This window comes from Leptosomus discolor, chromosome 12, assembly GCF_034619465.1.
Source record: "Leptosomus discolor isolate bLepDis1 chromosome 12, bLepDis1.hap2, whole genome shotgun sequence".
NCBI lineage: Eukaryota > Metazoa > Chordata > Aves > Leptosomiformes > Leptosomidae > Leptosomus > Leptosomus discolor.
The window spans coordinates 12274959-12291316 of NC_141402.1; the positions used below are offsets into that span (position 1 = coordinate 12274959).

At 39.7% G+C, this 16358-nt stretch overlaps 1 protein-coding gene across 1 annotated transcript in view; it reads left to right on the forward strand.

Moving 5' to 3' along the window:
• Positions 1 to 16358, forward strand: part of LOC104352895 (uncharacterized) — a 43042-nt gene that overhangs the window by 2070 nt on the left and 24614 nt on the right. The window contains exons 2-17 of the mRNA XM_086472004.1: positions 3034 to 3099; positions 3497 to 3758; positions 4162 to 4276; positions 4818 to 4908; positions 5706 to 5815; positions 6018 to 6234; positions 7160 to 7285; positions 7765 to 7882; positions 8710 to 8848; positions 10186 to 10296; positions 10870 to 10939; positions 11779 to 11916; positions 12001 to 12165; positions 12651 to 12745; positions 13546 to 13672; positions 14383 to 14638. Of these exons, the coding sequence (XP_086328130.1) occupies positions 3034 to 3099; positions 3497 to 3758; positions 4162 to 4276; positions 4818 to 4908; positions 5706 to 5815; positions 6018 to 6234; positions 7160 to 7285; positions 7765 to 7882; positions 8710 to 8848; positions 10186 to 10296; positions 10870 to 10939; positions 11779 to 11916; positions 12001 to 12165; positions 12651 to 12745; positions 13546 to 13672; positions 14383 to 14638 (2206 nt within the window). The remainder of the gene's footprint in view (positions 1 to 3033; positions 3100 to 3496; positions 3759 to 4161; positions 4277 to 4817; positions 4909 to 5705; positions 5816 to 6017; positions 6235 to 7159; positions 7286 to 7764; positions 7883 to 8709; positions 8849 to 10185; positions 10297 to 10869; positions 10940 to 11778; positions 11917 to 12000; positions 12166 to 12650; positions 12746 to 13545; positions 13673 to 14382; positions 14639 to 16358) is intronic.

A 16358-nucleotide genomic window follows, 5' to 3' on the forward strand; every position in this document is an offset into this window, starting at 1 on the left:
TACAAATGCATTTACCTAATGATGTTATCTGTGATACGGAAAGACTAACAGGAAATGGAAAATGGTTAAACTCTGTCTTAAGTTACTTCTTTACATATCACTAGTGGTCGGGCATAAAGTTAAATGAGAAAAGAATTAAAAGAACTTAGGTCTCAAAGAAACTGCAAACATTGCAGCAGCTTCTAGGTATGATGAGAGATGCCCAGAAACCTCTCCAACAAAGCCAGCAGTCTCTTGGGGACCTCTTTGGGAGTGGGGGCTTGAATCTGTTCAGACAGGCGTCCTTCAGCTCTGGGATGAAGTACTCAATCTGCTTACATGGTGGGCCCAGACAGAAAGTCAGAAAAACAACAACAACAAAAAAGGTGCTCTTGATCTGGTTATTTTTAAGGCAAAGCTAGTTGTCCAGCTTTCATGGAGGTACCTGGGCTGAGGTTCTTACGTGGAGGAAACACTCAGCAAGGAATGTAAGCACCAAAGGGGACTGGCGTTTATGGCACACTGCTGACTTCAGCATTTCCCCATCTTCCACCAGTGTGGCCCCCTGCTCAGTGAGATGGGTGTTAGGGATCTAGTTCTGAGACAGTGAACTCTTCCCATCTATTCTACAAGGAAAAAGGGGGTTTAACTTAGGACTAGATTACATAGGCAGTTCCTCTTTGACTGAGAAATTCTCTAGACACCCAGAGTGCTCATTCACATAACCCTGATTAGGATTCAAATATTAGTCATTTCATCACCTAAATCTTTTGAGGATATAGACTTTGCAGGTTATAAGTACATGTTAGTCAACATGTTCCAAGCATGGTTATCACATGCTGACAGGATTCAGTCCTTCACAAAATAAAGTCATAGCCATTTTTCTTTCACAGGAAACCCCTGCCATACTTACTTATAACAGACAAGAGCCTAGAGCACCAACTGGGGAGCTCAGGGTCAGTCTTTTTCTAGGCATGAAAGAGTTCAGGTCAATATTTGTTATCTCTTGCAAGTTTTTGCCAATACCTACTCTGGTATGGTATTGCTGGGCCATGCATGGAAAGGAATTCAAAACTTACGGAGTCATCACAGAGAGCAGGAGAACTCATCTGGAAGGAAGTTCATGTAGGTGATCCAGTAACTATTTAAGTGGAGGTACAAAAATAATCCTTAGAGCAAGGTATAAGAATAGGACAGTTTGATGAAGCTGAGTGCCCTAATCATGTGGTCACATGATCATGGCCTATTTATTCCTTTTTGTCACTGTCCTACTGTTTTCGGCACCGTGTCTCAGCTTCAGGTGGCATCAGATAGACTTACAGTACGATGCTCAAGGTTTTCTGCAGAGAAGATGTGAGTTTGAACCACCTCAGAGTGAGACGAGAGGTAGAACAGGAAACCTGGTCCTTTTGGTTACTTCTCCTGGGTTACTGCTCAGGTCATGGGCCCTAGGATATCACTTCTTGCAGCCAGCTGTAAAGCAAATCTAGATCCCTGACTGAGGCTCTGGATTTGCTCCAGGAGAAAAGGCCTATGCTTAGGCACTAAAGAAACTGGCATGTAAGTATCTGCAGCCATTATTGGGTCAAGCCCTAAGACCCTTGTTTCTTTCCACCAGTGCTGTGCCTTTTGTTATTACTACCTAGTTGCTACACAGCAATTTTAATAAATTACTTTCTTATATTTTGTCTATTCTTCCTGTAATTGTTTCACATATTAGGGAGATTTAGTGCAGCAGTGAAATAGCAGCTGTGATCCACTAGTTAGAGACCCTTATAGTGGGTTTTAAGGGAAACAAAGAAAGCGGATATACATGAAATGTTATCTGTGTTTCAAACTCTGTGTATTTGTAATAGAAAGTCTCCTTCTATAATTACATTTTACCTTTTTTGAGGGCCTGCTTAATTTTTTCTGATGTGATAAAGGACTCTCCCCTTTGTCATACAGAGATATACTTGGGTCCTTTGATCCTATCTAAACACTTTCGTTTAAAAGTTCAGATACAGGACATTGTACTTAATATGCTTTTTACGTTGTCTTCACAGGAGCCCAGAGTAAAACCCAACAGGAAACAGAAAGCAAATACGCTGAGGCTGTTCAGCAGAAACAAAACAGTGCGTTCATTTAGACCATGTATTTGTATTTATGTGCTACATCTCTACTAAATAATAAACTGCCTAAAAACCTCCCTTAACGTATTGCCTGTAATGTCAAATAAAACTAAATGTGTATTAACAAGCCTCTCTCTGTATAAGAATAGTAATGTATTTATTAATTACCAACTAAACACACAGTATCGTTGTATGTGAATAATAATAGGTAACTAAGAAAACAGACGTGTGTTTGTAGTCGCTGTATGCATATGTGCATGAATATGTATATGTAAAATCAAAGTGGACTATACGTGCAGGATGTTTGATTCCTTATAAACAAGGAAATGAGACCACTTTGGCAAGCTGTAAAGTCAGCAGCTGATGTTGGGAAATCAAGATGGCAACTCAGCTTCATTGATTTTTACCATGTAATGATTTATGACCATCCTGTACAATGGATTTGTGGTAATTTCTATGGGTTTTCAGCCGCTTAACTGAAAAATATTAAACACAGAGCAAAGGGGACAATTAAAGTTTTTGTTCTCTCCTTAGAAAGAGGAGGTGCAATGAGAAGGTAACTATGGTTTTGTACCAGTAACAGACTAATTTAGTACAGCTTTAACCCTTTGTATTGTTCGGTGTGCCTGAAGCACTCCAATATGCAGAGCTGTGAATTTCTGCCTCTCCTACCACAATACAGAGTTTCATAAAAGAATCAAAATTAAAAGGTAGAAAACGCAGATCATCACAGTTGAAAGCAATTTATTATGATTTAACTATCCTGATTTTGAATTTTAGCATGCACTTTTAACCTGATCCATGGCCTGTGTAAAACAAAACAGACTTAACATTGTTTCATTGGATCTGGCATATTAACTTTCTAGTCCTTTCTAGGTCAATTTTAGTTGCAAATTTTGGTATTATTATACTAGGTTTTGTTTTCTTTCTTACTTTATTCTAGCTTCTGCTGCAGTTTCATCTAAGATCAACATCATACCCCCAATGCTGACAAAGCCAGTAGTAACTCGTAAGTAAAGGAAATAAAATGTAATAAGTTTTCAATTTCGCGGGATGTAGACGGGAATCTAATACAAATAGGGAAAGTCATTGGTAAAGGAAGTCATGGATATTAAGAGGAGAAAGAGGGTGATTAAGAAACATAATATTGAACTGGACAACTAGTAAAGCTCTAGCTGAACGTAACTATAACCATTTACAGGGGTATATATATATATAAGTTAAGTAACAGATACAAGATGAATGAAGAATGAATACACAGTTTTATGGACGGACAGAAAATAATAAATGGAGGTAGGTGGGTGAAAACTATTCAGTGACAAAATGAAGCCTTGGAGAAGTTGATTTTCACTATGTTAAGGCTGGGAATTTTAAGTCATTTTTTTACAGCTAGTTTTAATCCACAGCTTCCAATCCTGCTCACAATGGCCGTGTGTGCAGCACGTGGGGCAACTTTCACTTCAAGACCTTTGATGGAGACATCTTTTACTTCCCTGGGCTCTGTAATTATGTTTTTGCATCCCATTGCAACGCTCCCTATGAGGATTTCAACATCCAGATTAGGCGCGTAGTGGTGGAAAGTGCTCCGACAATCAACCGTATCACCATGAAACTTGAAGGTGTCGCTGTTGAACTGACAAAGGATGTTGTCATGATCAACAGCAACAGGTGAGTTTAGACACAACACTTGTTTGGTAACCACAGACATTTTTTTCAAACTTGCCAAGTACTTTGGTGTATTTGGGGGGAAAAATTATGTGTTCTTCAATAAAACTGACAATTTTACCAACATAAATAATAAGTTGCTCTTAATTCCTTTCACAGTAAATCAATCCTTCCCTTAAAGATTACCTCAAAAATAAAATCGGGATGAAAAATCCTGAGAGATTGGATTCAAATCCAGATCCATATTTGATGATATTGGACTATCTTATTTTTTAGTCACTTTTCTTTCCACACAACTGCATTATTTTAGAATTCCTGCAGGTGCTGAATACCACAAGACATTTTTTTTCTCATTATCAAACATCTGGATCAGAAAATACCTAGCATTCTTTCTGCCTTTTCCCAGAGTTCAACTGCCATACAGCCAATCTGGAATTACGATAGAAAAAAGCAGCATTTATGTGAAAGTTGACAGCAAAATGGGTGTTGCATTAATGTGGAATGAAGATGACAGTATCCTGGTAAGAACTGCTCCTGGTCCTGTCTACACCTTCAGAGACCAGAACTAATCTTTGATTAGGCCAGTCTCTGTCTGTTTAGAGGGTTACTATTGCCTTCTCGTCTCATACTGTTGAGGAATTCTTTCTTAATAAAGATAGGTTTGCATGGATTTATGTCTAGTGTATAGCAGACATCTACTTAAAATAGGGTGAAAAATCACTTTCATTATATCATTAACATATCGGTATTGTTACAGGGCTGACTTACCCCTTCAAATATCATTTTCTAGCAGAATTCCACTCTCTTAGGACTTCATTTTTGCTGTGGATTTGGTTTTCTTTCTGAAGAATGAATAGAGAGAAAGAGGCTGAAAGCAATATAGATATTACAGTGAAAACTTAAGTCTACATCAATAGCATTAATAGCCTGGACTTTAAATAAAATTACAGAGATCTGATGAAAAAATACTTAAAGGCAGCAGGTGCAGGTGCTTTCAGTGGTCTGGAATATATTTTAAAATGTTTATACTAACTTCTGTCAACTTACTTTCCATCATTTTAGCTAGAATTGAATGAGAAATATGCCAATCAGACCTGTGGACTTTGTGGGGACTTCAATGGCCTTCCAATTTACAATGAGTTCTATTCAAACAGTAAGCTTTTTAAATAATAAAAATTGGTTTCTAAAGTCTCTAATATGCTTTTTTTGTATTCTTTTAACTCTAACATCATCAGCATTCCCCTTTCCTATCCAGTTAAATGATTCACCCAGAAGATATGATTCAATCTCTGATGGAAAATATGTAGTACAGAGATCAGATAATGTGATTTAATACTTAAGCGTACTACTGGTGCTAACAAGTCATGTATGCCATGGTTTTATTTACCTAATCAGCTAAACCCCCAAAATGAGCCAGATTTTCACTAATAACATAAATAAATGTAGAAATATATTCCATAAAACAAAAGGCAATTGTATTGCCTAGTCAGTACATTTATTGTTTCAGTTCTGTCTACTGAAATGCATAATCTTTTTAACCTCTTCATCATTCTGTCTGTTCCCAGCTTGAGCTTTTTCCTGAACCTTGTCTCACAGCAGTCTCCATTGCCCAAATCACTGTTTAGACTCTTTTCTCTGTTTTCTTCATGGGCTCAATATAATGTGAAAGCAATTTATTCTTTTTCTGGTAAAAATCTTAGTTTGTGTCTAGATGTAATAGGCTGAGAACTGTTTTCTAATGTTTACTTTTTCAGGGTGCTGCGCAAAGTAGATTGAGCCAGTGATGTAGTGCTTCCTTTGGAAAGGGTGATGACTAAATTTAAAGACTTAAGGGAACTAGCTGCCTTAGCCAGTCTTGAGCAGAATTCTTGAGAGGAGAAAAAGAGAACAGGCAGTTGCGTTGAACAAAAAAAAAAACCCAGCCTTCATTATTAAACTTCTTTTGTACAGATATTAAGATGACAGCCCTGCAGTTTGGGAATATGCAGAAAATGGATGGGCCAACAGAACACTGTGAAGACTCCACTTCTACCCTGCCAGATAATTGCACTGATAATTTTGTAAGGATCTTTTGACTATTCTTTTATTTTTCTTTCAAATTTTTCTATATCCTTCTACAACTTCAAGAGGTCAAAGGCCTTGGGTGACAGCAACTTAAAGAGGAACATAAGATTCTATTAAAGAATAATTATACAAAGTAGCAATACCAAAAACGGTTCCCTTCTATTTTCTGAATGTTGTTTGATTTTTTTTTCTCCCAAGGATGACATATGCCAGAAAACATTGACCAGCTCTGCATTTGCAGAGTGTAACGACTTAGTTGATGTTAGAGAGTACATTACGGCTTGCCAAGATGACTTGTGCCACTCTGAAGAGTGTAGAAACACCTCATGTATCTGCGACACCTTTGCTGAATACTCCCGGCAGTGTGCTCATGCTGGCGGGCATCCTCTGAACTGGAGGACCTCAGAACTGTGCCGTGAGTATCCCTGGAAATAGCCTTACTTTACACTCAGTAACTAACAAACAACGAGCTCTCAAATGATGCTGAGGATGCGTGAGAAATTACAGGCCATTTGAGATCGTATTCTCCAGAGGGTTCCGATGTACAAGTTTTGGCATGAAGACTTCAGCAAAAGAGCTGAGGGGTTTAATGCAAACGGGGTTAAACACTTACACGGATACTCTAATTGAGAGACAAAGTGTTATTTAATTAACTGGGACAGGAAGGGAAGCAAATAAAGAATAAGCCATACTTTCTTGCTTGGTTTCCTGTTTCTCTCCTTTTCTTATGGTGGCTAAAGCATTTTTTATTCTTAATAATTAACTGATTGGGTCTTCACAGGTGTTTGTCTGGTTAAACACTTTTTTATCTCCACTTGCTTGGTAGCGAGAAGTTTGCACCACTGTAATCGTCATAAAGATTTGCGCTGAACTAAACACATACTAGATTATGGGGTGTAGCTGTTGATACTGTCACCAGCATTGGCTTCAGAACAAAAGCCTGTGAGGTACTATTTGCCCTTCCAATGGTATCTGAAAAATGCAAATATACTAAAGCTTTAGGAATTTAAGTCTTACATCTCACTAGCAATACAGGTGTTCATGAGAAGCCTGCCTTCAATAGAAACACAGGCCTTGCTGACTTTCTGGGGTCACTACCTTGCTGCCCACAGAAATCCTGTCACTGAGCCAGTTCAGCAGCAGACAGTCATGGCAAACACATCTCAACTGTAAAATGTGGGTGGCTAAATTCGCAAATTTTGAGACCTGACAGTCGATTTGCAGTTAAGTGTGGGTTTATATCCAGCTAAAAAACTTAAATGAATATAAATATTGTCATATACAGTGAACTAGAAATACTTTTAACTGAAAAAAAAAAAAAATCTCCTTTAAAATTTCAGCCAAGAAGTGCCCTTACAACATGCAGTACCAGGAGTGCAGCTCCCCCTGTGCTGACACATGCACCAATCCTGAACGGACTCAGTTTTGTGAAGAACACTGTATGGATGGTTGTTTCTGCCCCCCAGGCAAGTTCTTATGTACTCACATCTCTGATCTCAAAGAACGCCAACAGCTTACCTGTAGGATTTGGGCAGGTTCCATGGGGTTTAAGCCTCCTATATTTGCATTTTTCACAGCTGCGAGTGACAAGCATTTGTCACATCTCAACTGAGAAAAGGTAACTGAATTAATTGCCAATACATGTGCAATGCTTAGCAAGCAGGAAAGCAGAACAGCAAACAGATCAAGACTAGTTTCTCCGCAAGGCACCTGTGCTACAGTAAGTCCCTCTTTCAAAGCAGGTGGAATTTAAGAATACGAAGGTTGAATCCTTCACTGTGCACACTGGTGTAGTCCTACTGTCCTCAGCATAGGTATGTCCATTCACAACAGCTGCAGATCTGTATCTGAGGTGATATTTAGGATTTGTAATAAAATAAAAGTATAGGAAATGCCTTTGAGTTGATCAAGGTTTTGGCTTTTTTTTTTTTTTTTTTAAATCTAGGGACTGTATTCGATGACATCAACAATTCTGGCTGCATTCCCCATCAGCAGTGCTCCTGTGTTTACAATGGCGACACCTACGCTCCGGGAACTTCTTTTTCAGAGCAGTGCTATTCCTGGTAATCTTTGTTACTTTTCTAACTTACTGTTTCCTCTCGTATATTTAATAAGTTTAATGGTTTATTATATGCAATTGCATCATTGGTAAATGATATGTGTATTTAACTGATCGCTACAGTCCAAAATATCCCTAAAGAACATTCTTTGTTTTATTTAGCAACTGCCTTAACTAGCTTTGCACTCTAACTCAAGGTGATCAAAGCAAGGATTTACAATGTTTAGATTTCTCACCAGTCAATTAAAGTGCTTCCTCTTTGCTTATTTTGTTCAAACATTTGGGTTTCTCTAAGGGGAATGAAGTTGCAGTCATTTATGTATTTGCAAATATTTATTTTCTCTGGAGGAAGCAAGGGATGACACAATACAACCTCGATTTCACAACTGTTAATCCTGTACCCATGCACTACCACATCACCTCAGAAAAAAGATATGTTCTACATCAGGAGTAGACGTGGGGTTACATTTCTGTTAGTTTCTCATAGGTTAGTATAATACAACAGAGGAGATTTTCATTTGTCGTTGTGCTTTATCTTAGCTGCAAAAACCAAGCAATTACTCGTCCAGTACCTGTTGCTGGAGTGTTCACCTGTCCAAAGCAGGAAAACAATTAAACAAGCAAAGTGAATGCATACCAGAGTCATTCCTGTCAGTCCTGCACCACACGTTCACAATGTTTTGGGAAGTCTTAAACCTAGATTTACTGTGTGTCAAACTACAGCTTGAAGGAAAAAACAGTAGCAAAGTAGCTGAACCTAACCTCACTGTAATTCCTTTTGCTCTGGACCGCTGCTACTGATTGCAGGTAACTTTATTCTCTCTCTTCCAGTACCTGTAATGGAGGCCAGTGGGGCTGCCAGGACACGTCATGCCCAGGAACATGTTCAGTGGAGGGAGGTTCGCACATCTCCACATATGACAAAAAACATTATGATCACCATGGAGACTGCATTTACGTCCTTTCTAAGGTGGGAATCAGATATTACTAGGTCATAAAGCCTTATACACTTATAGGGAGAAAACACAATCTCAAACAACTCTTTTGAAACATTTTAGGCTTCCTGAGACTCCACATGCATTTAAAATACAAAAATGGGAACAGATATAAATCAGGTTGGCAAGTAAACTGCAGTTTACTTTCTGCATAGGAATATCAAAACTTTAGAAATATGCTATATTAAAAAGTTAAAAAAATAAATGTATCCAGCTGCAGAGCACAGGTATTACATCATTTGTACAAGTACCATACTGCATAGCAGGGTGGGTCTGGACTGTCATTTGTATTATGCTCTAAGAGAACTACCACATCAGTATTCTGCATTTCTGTAGAGCTCATAGCACTTCTGACATTCAGATGTTAAATTGCCTCTCACTTAGGCAGATGTTTGCTAGAACGTATGCTGCCATTCAGATGACAATCATCAGTTAACTATTAGGATGTCATGCAACAGTATGTGGTGTTTACGGGGGAATTTCCCGTTCTGTAATGTAGTAACTGCTGAAAAGCATTGCCTTTTTTTAAGAACTTGCTTATTCTACCTTCTTCAGTGTAATTAATCCAGCTTTCTTACTGAGTTGCATAATTTTGGGCATGTTGCTCTATTATATGGTGTTTGGCCAAATGGTACGAGTCTGAAAAATCACACTAAAAGTTCTGAAAAAAATTTGAATTGCTAAGACTAATGTTTTCATTTATTTTCTGGGAAGTTCAGATACAGAAAATCAGTACCAGTCAGCTGATACATTTAATTTAGATTTGGAACATTTTTAAACAGATTTAAAAATAAGTCAAAAGAAATAGAAAAATTAAAAGTGAAACGTAATCAAAATATTTAATTACAGCAATGTGCAAGTGAAATGTTTTGATCTCCTAGGGGCTTTTTCTTTTTGTTCATTGCTTTCTTTTCTCCACATCTGCACAAGTAATTAAAAAAAAAAGAAAAAGCTGTATGTTACTGTTCTCCTGAAAAATGTTTTAGCTGAAATTTTTGTCTAGTATTGATATGAGCTGCAGGAAGATGAGAGACACAGTAGAAATGAATCAAACATTAGAAGTGGGCATGAATAAAAACTCCTCCACTGATGGATCTCATCAATGAATTGCAGAACCAGATCCTAATTCTCTCCTTGTTCCTAATCATTGCACAAGGCAAAACTGAATCTTAGGCCAAAGAAGGCCTGGGATCTAGAAGAGTCTGGATCTTCTTCAGAAACCGAAATATTTTGTCAGAGTCGAAAGAAAATTTTACAGGGAAAGCTTCTGTAATTAGCCTTCCATGAAATAAATGTTGGTGGTTTTTTCCAGCACTGTGAAGATGAAACATTCGTCATCCTGGTAGAACTACGCAAATGTGGCCTAACAGACACCGAGACATGCTTAAAGACAGTGACCCTCAACGTGAATAGAGGACAAACTGTAAGAATGCAAAATAAGCATGGGAAATGATTATTAAAGATGTGGGAAGCAAAGAAGCTAAGCCTCAGTCAGTCAGGGAACTGCATCTCTCTTTCAAATGGTCAGCAGATGGGATAAGTGTATGTTATTTTTAATCAAGTGAAAAGAAATTGATTTTCTTATGAAAATCAGATCAGCCATAAATTTGACTCTGTGGAAGTTCATTAAGAAAAACATTATACTCACAAAGCAGAAAAAAAGCTATTTTCTCTGCCAATTAAATGGAGAAAACATCAGCTTTTAGGTTAGAAAATACAACAGTAAGGGATGTGATTAATCACAAAGATGTGTTCAGGGAAACCAAGACAATGTAATTCCCTAAGGAGTTGATAAAGTCTCTTTAAAAATAGTTCTTTTATGGCTGGGAAAATTAGTAAAGTGTACGAAGTGGAAAGAGGGAGGAGGTGAAATGAGAAAAATCTACCGTTATTATTTAATATATTATAATCAATATCACTGGAATCGTCACCATTATTACTCTTTAGACTATAGTTATCCTTCACACAGTTGCCTCTTGTTCCTCTTCCTTACCAGGTCATCGAGGTCAAACCTGATGGTGGTGTGTTTGTAAACTCAATCTACACCCAGCTCCCCATCTCAGCAGGTATTTTTTTCTCTAACAGAAATAATCTCTGATTATTTCTAATTATATATATATAAAATATATATTTCTAATTACATTGTCTCTAATAATCTCAGAATTTCAACTCCACATCTGCTTATTATCTTAAACCATGGAAGATAAAAGGACTTTGAGTTGTTCAGAACCTGCATGGTCACACCTCAGTTCTGTTTGGGAGTCGCACAAGTGAAGTAGAAGTGGGAAGTTTGGTGTCATAAAGAAATGAGAGACAAGTGAGATAGGCAAGAGTTCAAACAGAAGCAAACAACATTTACACTCTCCTGATTTGATCACTGTAAGGGTTACTTCCTTCTCACTACCCAAAGTTGAACACAGAAGACATCTGTTTACCTTTTCCCTTTTATTTTTTTCAGTTTATCACCCCTGTGCTCACACTTCCTCAGACAGAAATTTGATTTTTTTTGCTCTCTGTCTCAGTAAGTCTGTGCAGACCTTCAGATCACCTTATTTTCCCTCTCCTGCAGACTGAGGACTCCAATGTATATTGTACAAGCTTAGAAACAAAAGTAGAACTATTCTTCTTTTTAATGCTCAGTGCCATACAGCTTTTCCTTCTCATTTTCTTGCAAGGAGTAATCTCCAACTGCCTAATGTTGAGACAGCACATAAAGTTAAGAACTGGGTAGCTACAGGCAAATTCTGAACTGTAAATTTTCATTTATATTTCTGATTCACTTTCATAAAGATTGGCTTTATTTCAACTCAGAATTTGCAACAGAAATTGAAGAATAGTATAATGATGCACTGTTTCCAGCATTTGACCTCATCTGGAAAGTGATCATTCTGTTTTTCATCTGTAGCTAATGTCACTGTGTTCAGACCTTCATCATTCTTCATCATCATGCAGACAAACTTTGGTGTCCAGATTGAAATACAAATCATACCCATCATGCAAGTGTTTGTGCGACTGGATCCTATTTTCAAAGAGCAGACCTGTGGTAAGTGAATGAAATAGAAGAACGTCTTGTTTAATGTCTTTTGTCTAGTATGAGCAGTATTAACTTTTCACTGCTTTTCAACAGGTCTCTGTGGAAATTTCAATAATATCCAAACTGATGACTTCAAGGTCATTAGTGGAATAATTGAAGGAACAGCAACAGCATTTGCTAACACATGGAAAACACAGGCTTCGTGCCCCAATATCCAGCGCAGTTTTGAGAACCCTTGTGCACTCAGCATTGATAATGGTGCGTGCTTCTTGTAATTTTTTCTGGGTTTTTTTTTTTTGCTCATCCCTAAGGAAAACACATCTGCTGTTAAGCAAAGATAAGAGAATAAAGATTTACATACTTGGTAAAAACATACGTCTGAAATCAGAAACAAATATTCAAAATGAAAGCTCTAGGGATAAGTAACAAAGTAAAGGAAGAGTCATAGAAACATAACCGAAGGAAACCATATGGTCATTGGAAACAGAGAGGATGTCTGAGCTGACGTCTTGGTGTCAGGGAAGAGGATTGCAGGAGTATCTTTGGAAATCTTTCATTCATCCCCTTCAGCAAGTCCTCTTCTTTGGCTTTAGGAACCTTAGCCCACAAGCTGGGTGAAATAAAAAAGGCAGGAGGAGAGATTTGATGTAATTTCAGAACTGGCTTCATAGACCAGGGCAGGGTTTTGTGACTGATGAGATACACAGAGTAACGTGCATTTGTGTTGTTTGTTCTCTTCACAGAAAAATATGCTCAGCACTGGTGTAGACTACTAACTGACAGCAAAGGACCTTTTGCTGATTGTCACTATGCAGTGAATCCCTCTGTTTACCACACGGTACTTTGTTAGACCGTTTTTTCCCTTTAGAACCAATAGAAATAGGATCATTACAACTAGCTACCAGAAAAGGACTGTCCCAGACAGGTCTCATCTTACACAATGCCCATATTTTCATTTCTGTACTGCAGCACTTCCCTCTTTAACACGTGTTTCTCTTTGTGTTGCAACATTAACTTATTTCAGTTGTCAGTCGTGGCTTCAAGATCCTGACTTGCTTGCAAATGAAAAGGCAGTTACTTACTCCTGGATGGATAGACACAAGTAGTAGGTAGTGTATGTAAAGGCATGCCAAAGGCTTGTTTGAGTATCTGTGAGCTGTTGTCTCATCAGCCTCATATCTCATGAGTAATGACTTGGCACAGAAAGCCAGTAGCTAATTATCATAATTCTGCTGTCACTGTGTTGCCAATCTTTCTTCTCATTATGAATCGCCCAGGTATGGCCACCGGCAAGATGACACGTCTAGACTGGGTACTGGGACTGGAGCTTTGCGTGCATCATGCAGCATATTTGTAAATATGGTTCGAAGGAACAGGAAGCTGTTAAACATGTAACAGACTTTAAGATCACTATTTTACAATAATATCTGCAGACATTGGCTGAATTTCCACTACCTTTATTCTCCCCTACCAGGAAACTTAGACAAAGACTAGGGAGTGATAAAGCTATGTTACCGTTGGCTGAGTGAGCATATCTGAAGAAGGATTAGTGCATAAAACCAGAAAGATAACATTCATTTCTTGTTTAGATTGACAATATTACCAGTGCTGAGACTTTATTTTTCTCTGTGTTGTTAGAATTGCATGTTTGACACATGTAACTGTGAAAATAGTGAGAACTGTCTGTGTGCAGCCCTGTCTTCCTATGTGAGAGCTTGCACTGCAAAAGGAATCCATCTGCGTGGATGGAGGACTGATATCTGCTGTAAGTACTCTTAACCATCCCCCTGCCTAAGAACACACGTCAATAAAAACTGCTGATCGGAGATTATTTTATACTGATTTCTAGACCAATATAGTAAGTTTTGAGGAAGGGATTTTGTTAAGTGCACTCCTGGAAGTAATTGTCTGCTGTTCCCTTAGAAGCCATCCATTGCTAGTGAGAGTGAATACGAATGGATGAGAGATATAGCTTGCTTAGGAAAGAGACTTCTCCTGTGCAATTGCCTCCACCTGTTTCTAGGCAACTTTGAATTTCACTGCAGCTTTACGTATCACAAGCTATTGTAGAGAAAATGTGACATATTAGAATAACAGCACTAGTAATGCTAACCAGAACACTTGCAAATGAAAGGTCTCTGAAGCTGCATGCTGGGTTCCACTGATCCAGCAGACCCATTTTCAGCATACCAGGAGACATTCAAGGAGACCTCTTGTCTAGGCAATGAATGGCAGACCCAAATAGAGGTTTCTTTCCAAAAATTAATTTGAAAAAATATTTTCTTCTTTGTATATATCACTTACTCCGTATGTACAGTAGCTTTTCAGGTCTAACTTCAGAAGTATTCAGAAATACACTTACATGAAAGATGCAGCATCGTCAGAGGTGTACAGTATTGTTTACATATTATTTCTACTGCCCACCAGAAACTACCATCTGGAATTAATAAACCTATTCTATTTTCCTCTCTCAAGCAAAATACACCACATCATGTCCCAAATCCCTAAGCTACAGTTATACCATCTCTTCCTGTCAACCCACCTGCCGGTCTCTGAGTGAGCCTGATGTCACATGTAGCATCAAGTTTGTCCCAGTTGATGGCTGCACCTGCATAAGTGGAACCTACATGGATGAAAGTGGCAAATGTGTGCCTGCTAATGAATGCCCCTGCTACTACAGAGGATCTCCCATACCACTTGGAGAAGCTGTCCGTGAAAATGGGGTTGTATGGTAAGGGGACGCCTTCACTTAGCCCATACCTGGGGCTAAACTCTACCACCCAATGACCCCTCTCCAGGTGAGAAGGGGAGTCAGGAAAAGGAGAGGAGATCCAAAGGTTGAAGCAAAGACATATCTAATGCAAAACAAAACAAATGAAGTGTACATAGTTATACTCAGCCTAGACTGTTTAGCCACCACAGTCCTCAGGGCAGTGTGATCAGAAGGAACCCCAACAAAACACAACCCCCCCTCTCCAGCAAACCTTCCCCCTTTATAATGACCTGACATTATGGGATGGGCTACACCTGTAGCTCACTCAGGGCAGCTGCCCTGGCTGACTCTGAACGGCTAACAGCCTGCCCAGCATGGCTGGGCTGGGGTTCTGTCCGAGCCAAACCAGGACAGTGAATCTTTTCCAAAACACTCGAGCAATAGTATCTGTATTTTTCTGTTAAAATCTGCTACTTTTAGACCTCTCTCACCCTGCCTTGCCTGCATTTCAATGCAATACTCTCTCAAATTTTTAACTTTATTCTCAACTTTTAAGAACGGTGCATATTCCCCTGAGATGGAAGACACAGGGAGCAGAATGAAGCCCCCATAATACAAGGGGCAATGGTCAGCCACCTGCTGCACCACTTAGATACACACAAGTCTGTGAGGCCAGATGGGATCCACCAAGGGTACTGCGGGAGCTGGCAGAAGTGCTCACCAAGCCACTTTCCATCATTTACCAGCAGTCCTGCCTAACTGGGGAGGTCCCAGGTGACAGGAGGTTAGCAAATGTGACACCCATCTACAAGAAGGGCCGGAAGGAGGATCCGGGGAACTACAGACCTGTCAGTCTGACCTCGGGAAGCCAGGGAAGGTTATGGAGCAGATCATCTTGAGTGCCATCACACGGCACGTACAGGACAACCAGGTGATGAGGCCCAGTCAGCGTGCGTTTGTGAAAGGCAGGTCCTGTTTGACTGACCGATCTCCTTCTGTGACAAGGTGATGTGCTCAGTGGATGAGGGAAAGGCTGTGGGTGTTGTAAAGCCTTCGACACCATTTCCCACAACATTCTACTGGAGAAACTGGCTGCTCAGGGCTTGGATGGGCGAACTCTTTGCTGGGTGAAAACTGTTTGGTTGGGCCCAAAGAGGGGTGGGGGATGGAGTTCAATCCAGTTGGTGGCCGGTCACATGTGATGTTCCCCAGGACTCAGTACTGGGCCCAGTCCTGTTTAATATTAATCTTTATCAATGATCTGGATGAGGGGATCAAGTGCATCCTCAGTAAGTTTGCAGATGACACCAAATTGGGCGGGAGTGTGGATCTGCTGGAGGGTAGGAAGGCTCTGCAGAGGGATCTGGACAGGTTGGACCGATGGGCTGAGGCCAATTGCAGGAGGTTCAATAAGGCCAAGTGCCGGGTCCTGCCCTTGGGTCACAACAACCCCAGGCAGCGCTACAGGCTTGGGGAGGAGTGGCTGGAGAGCTGCCCCGCAGAAAAGGACCTGGGGGCATTGGTCAACAGCCAGCTGAACATGAACCAGCCGTGTGCCCAGGTGGGCAAGGAGGCCAGCAGCATCCTGGCCTGTATAAGCAATGGTGTGGCCAGCAGGAGCAGGGAGGTGATCGTGCCTCTGTACTCGGTGCTGGTGAGGCCACACCTCGAACACTGTGTGTGGTTTTGGGCCCCTCACTGCAAGAAGAACATTGAGGAGCTGGAGTGTGTCCAGAGA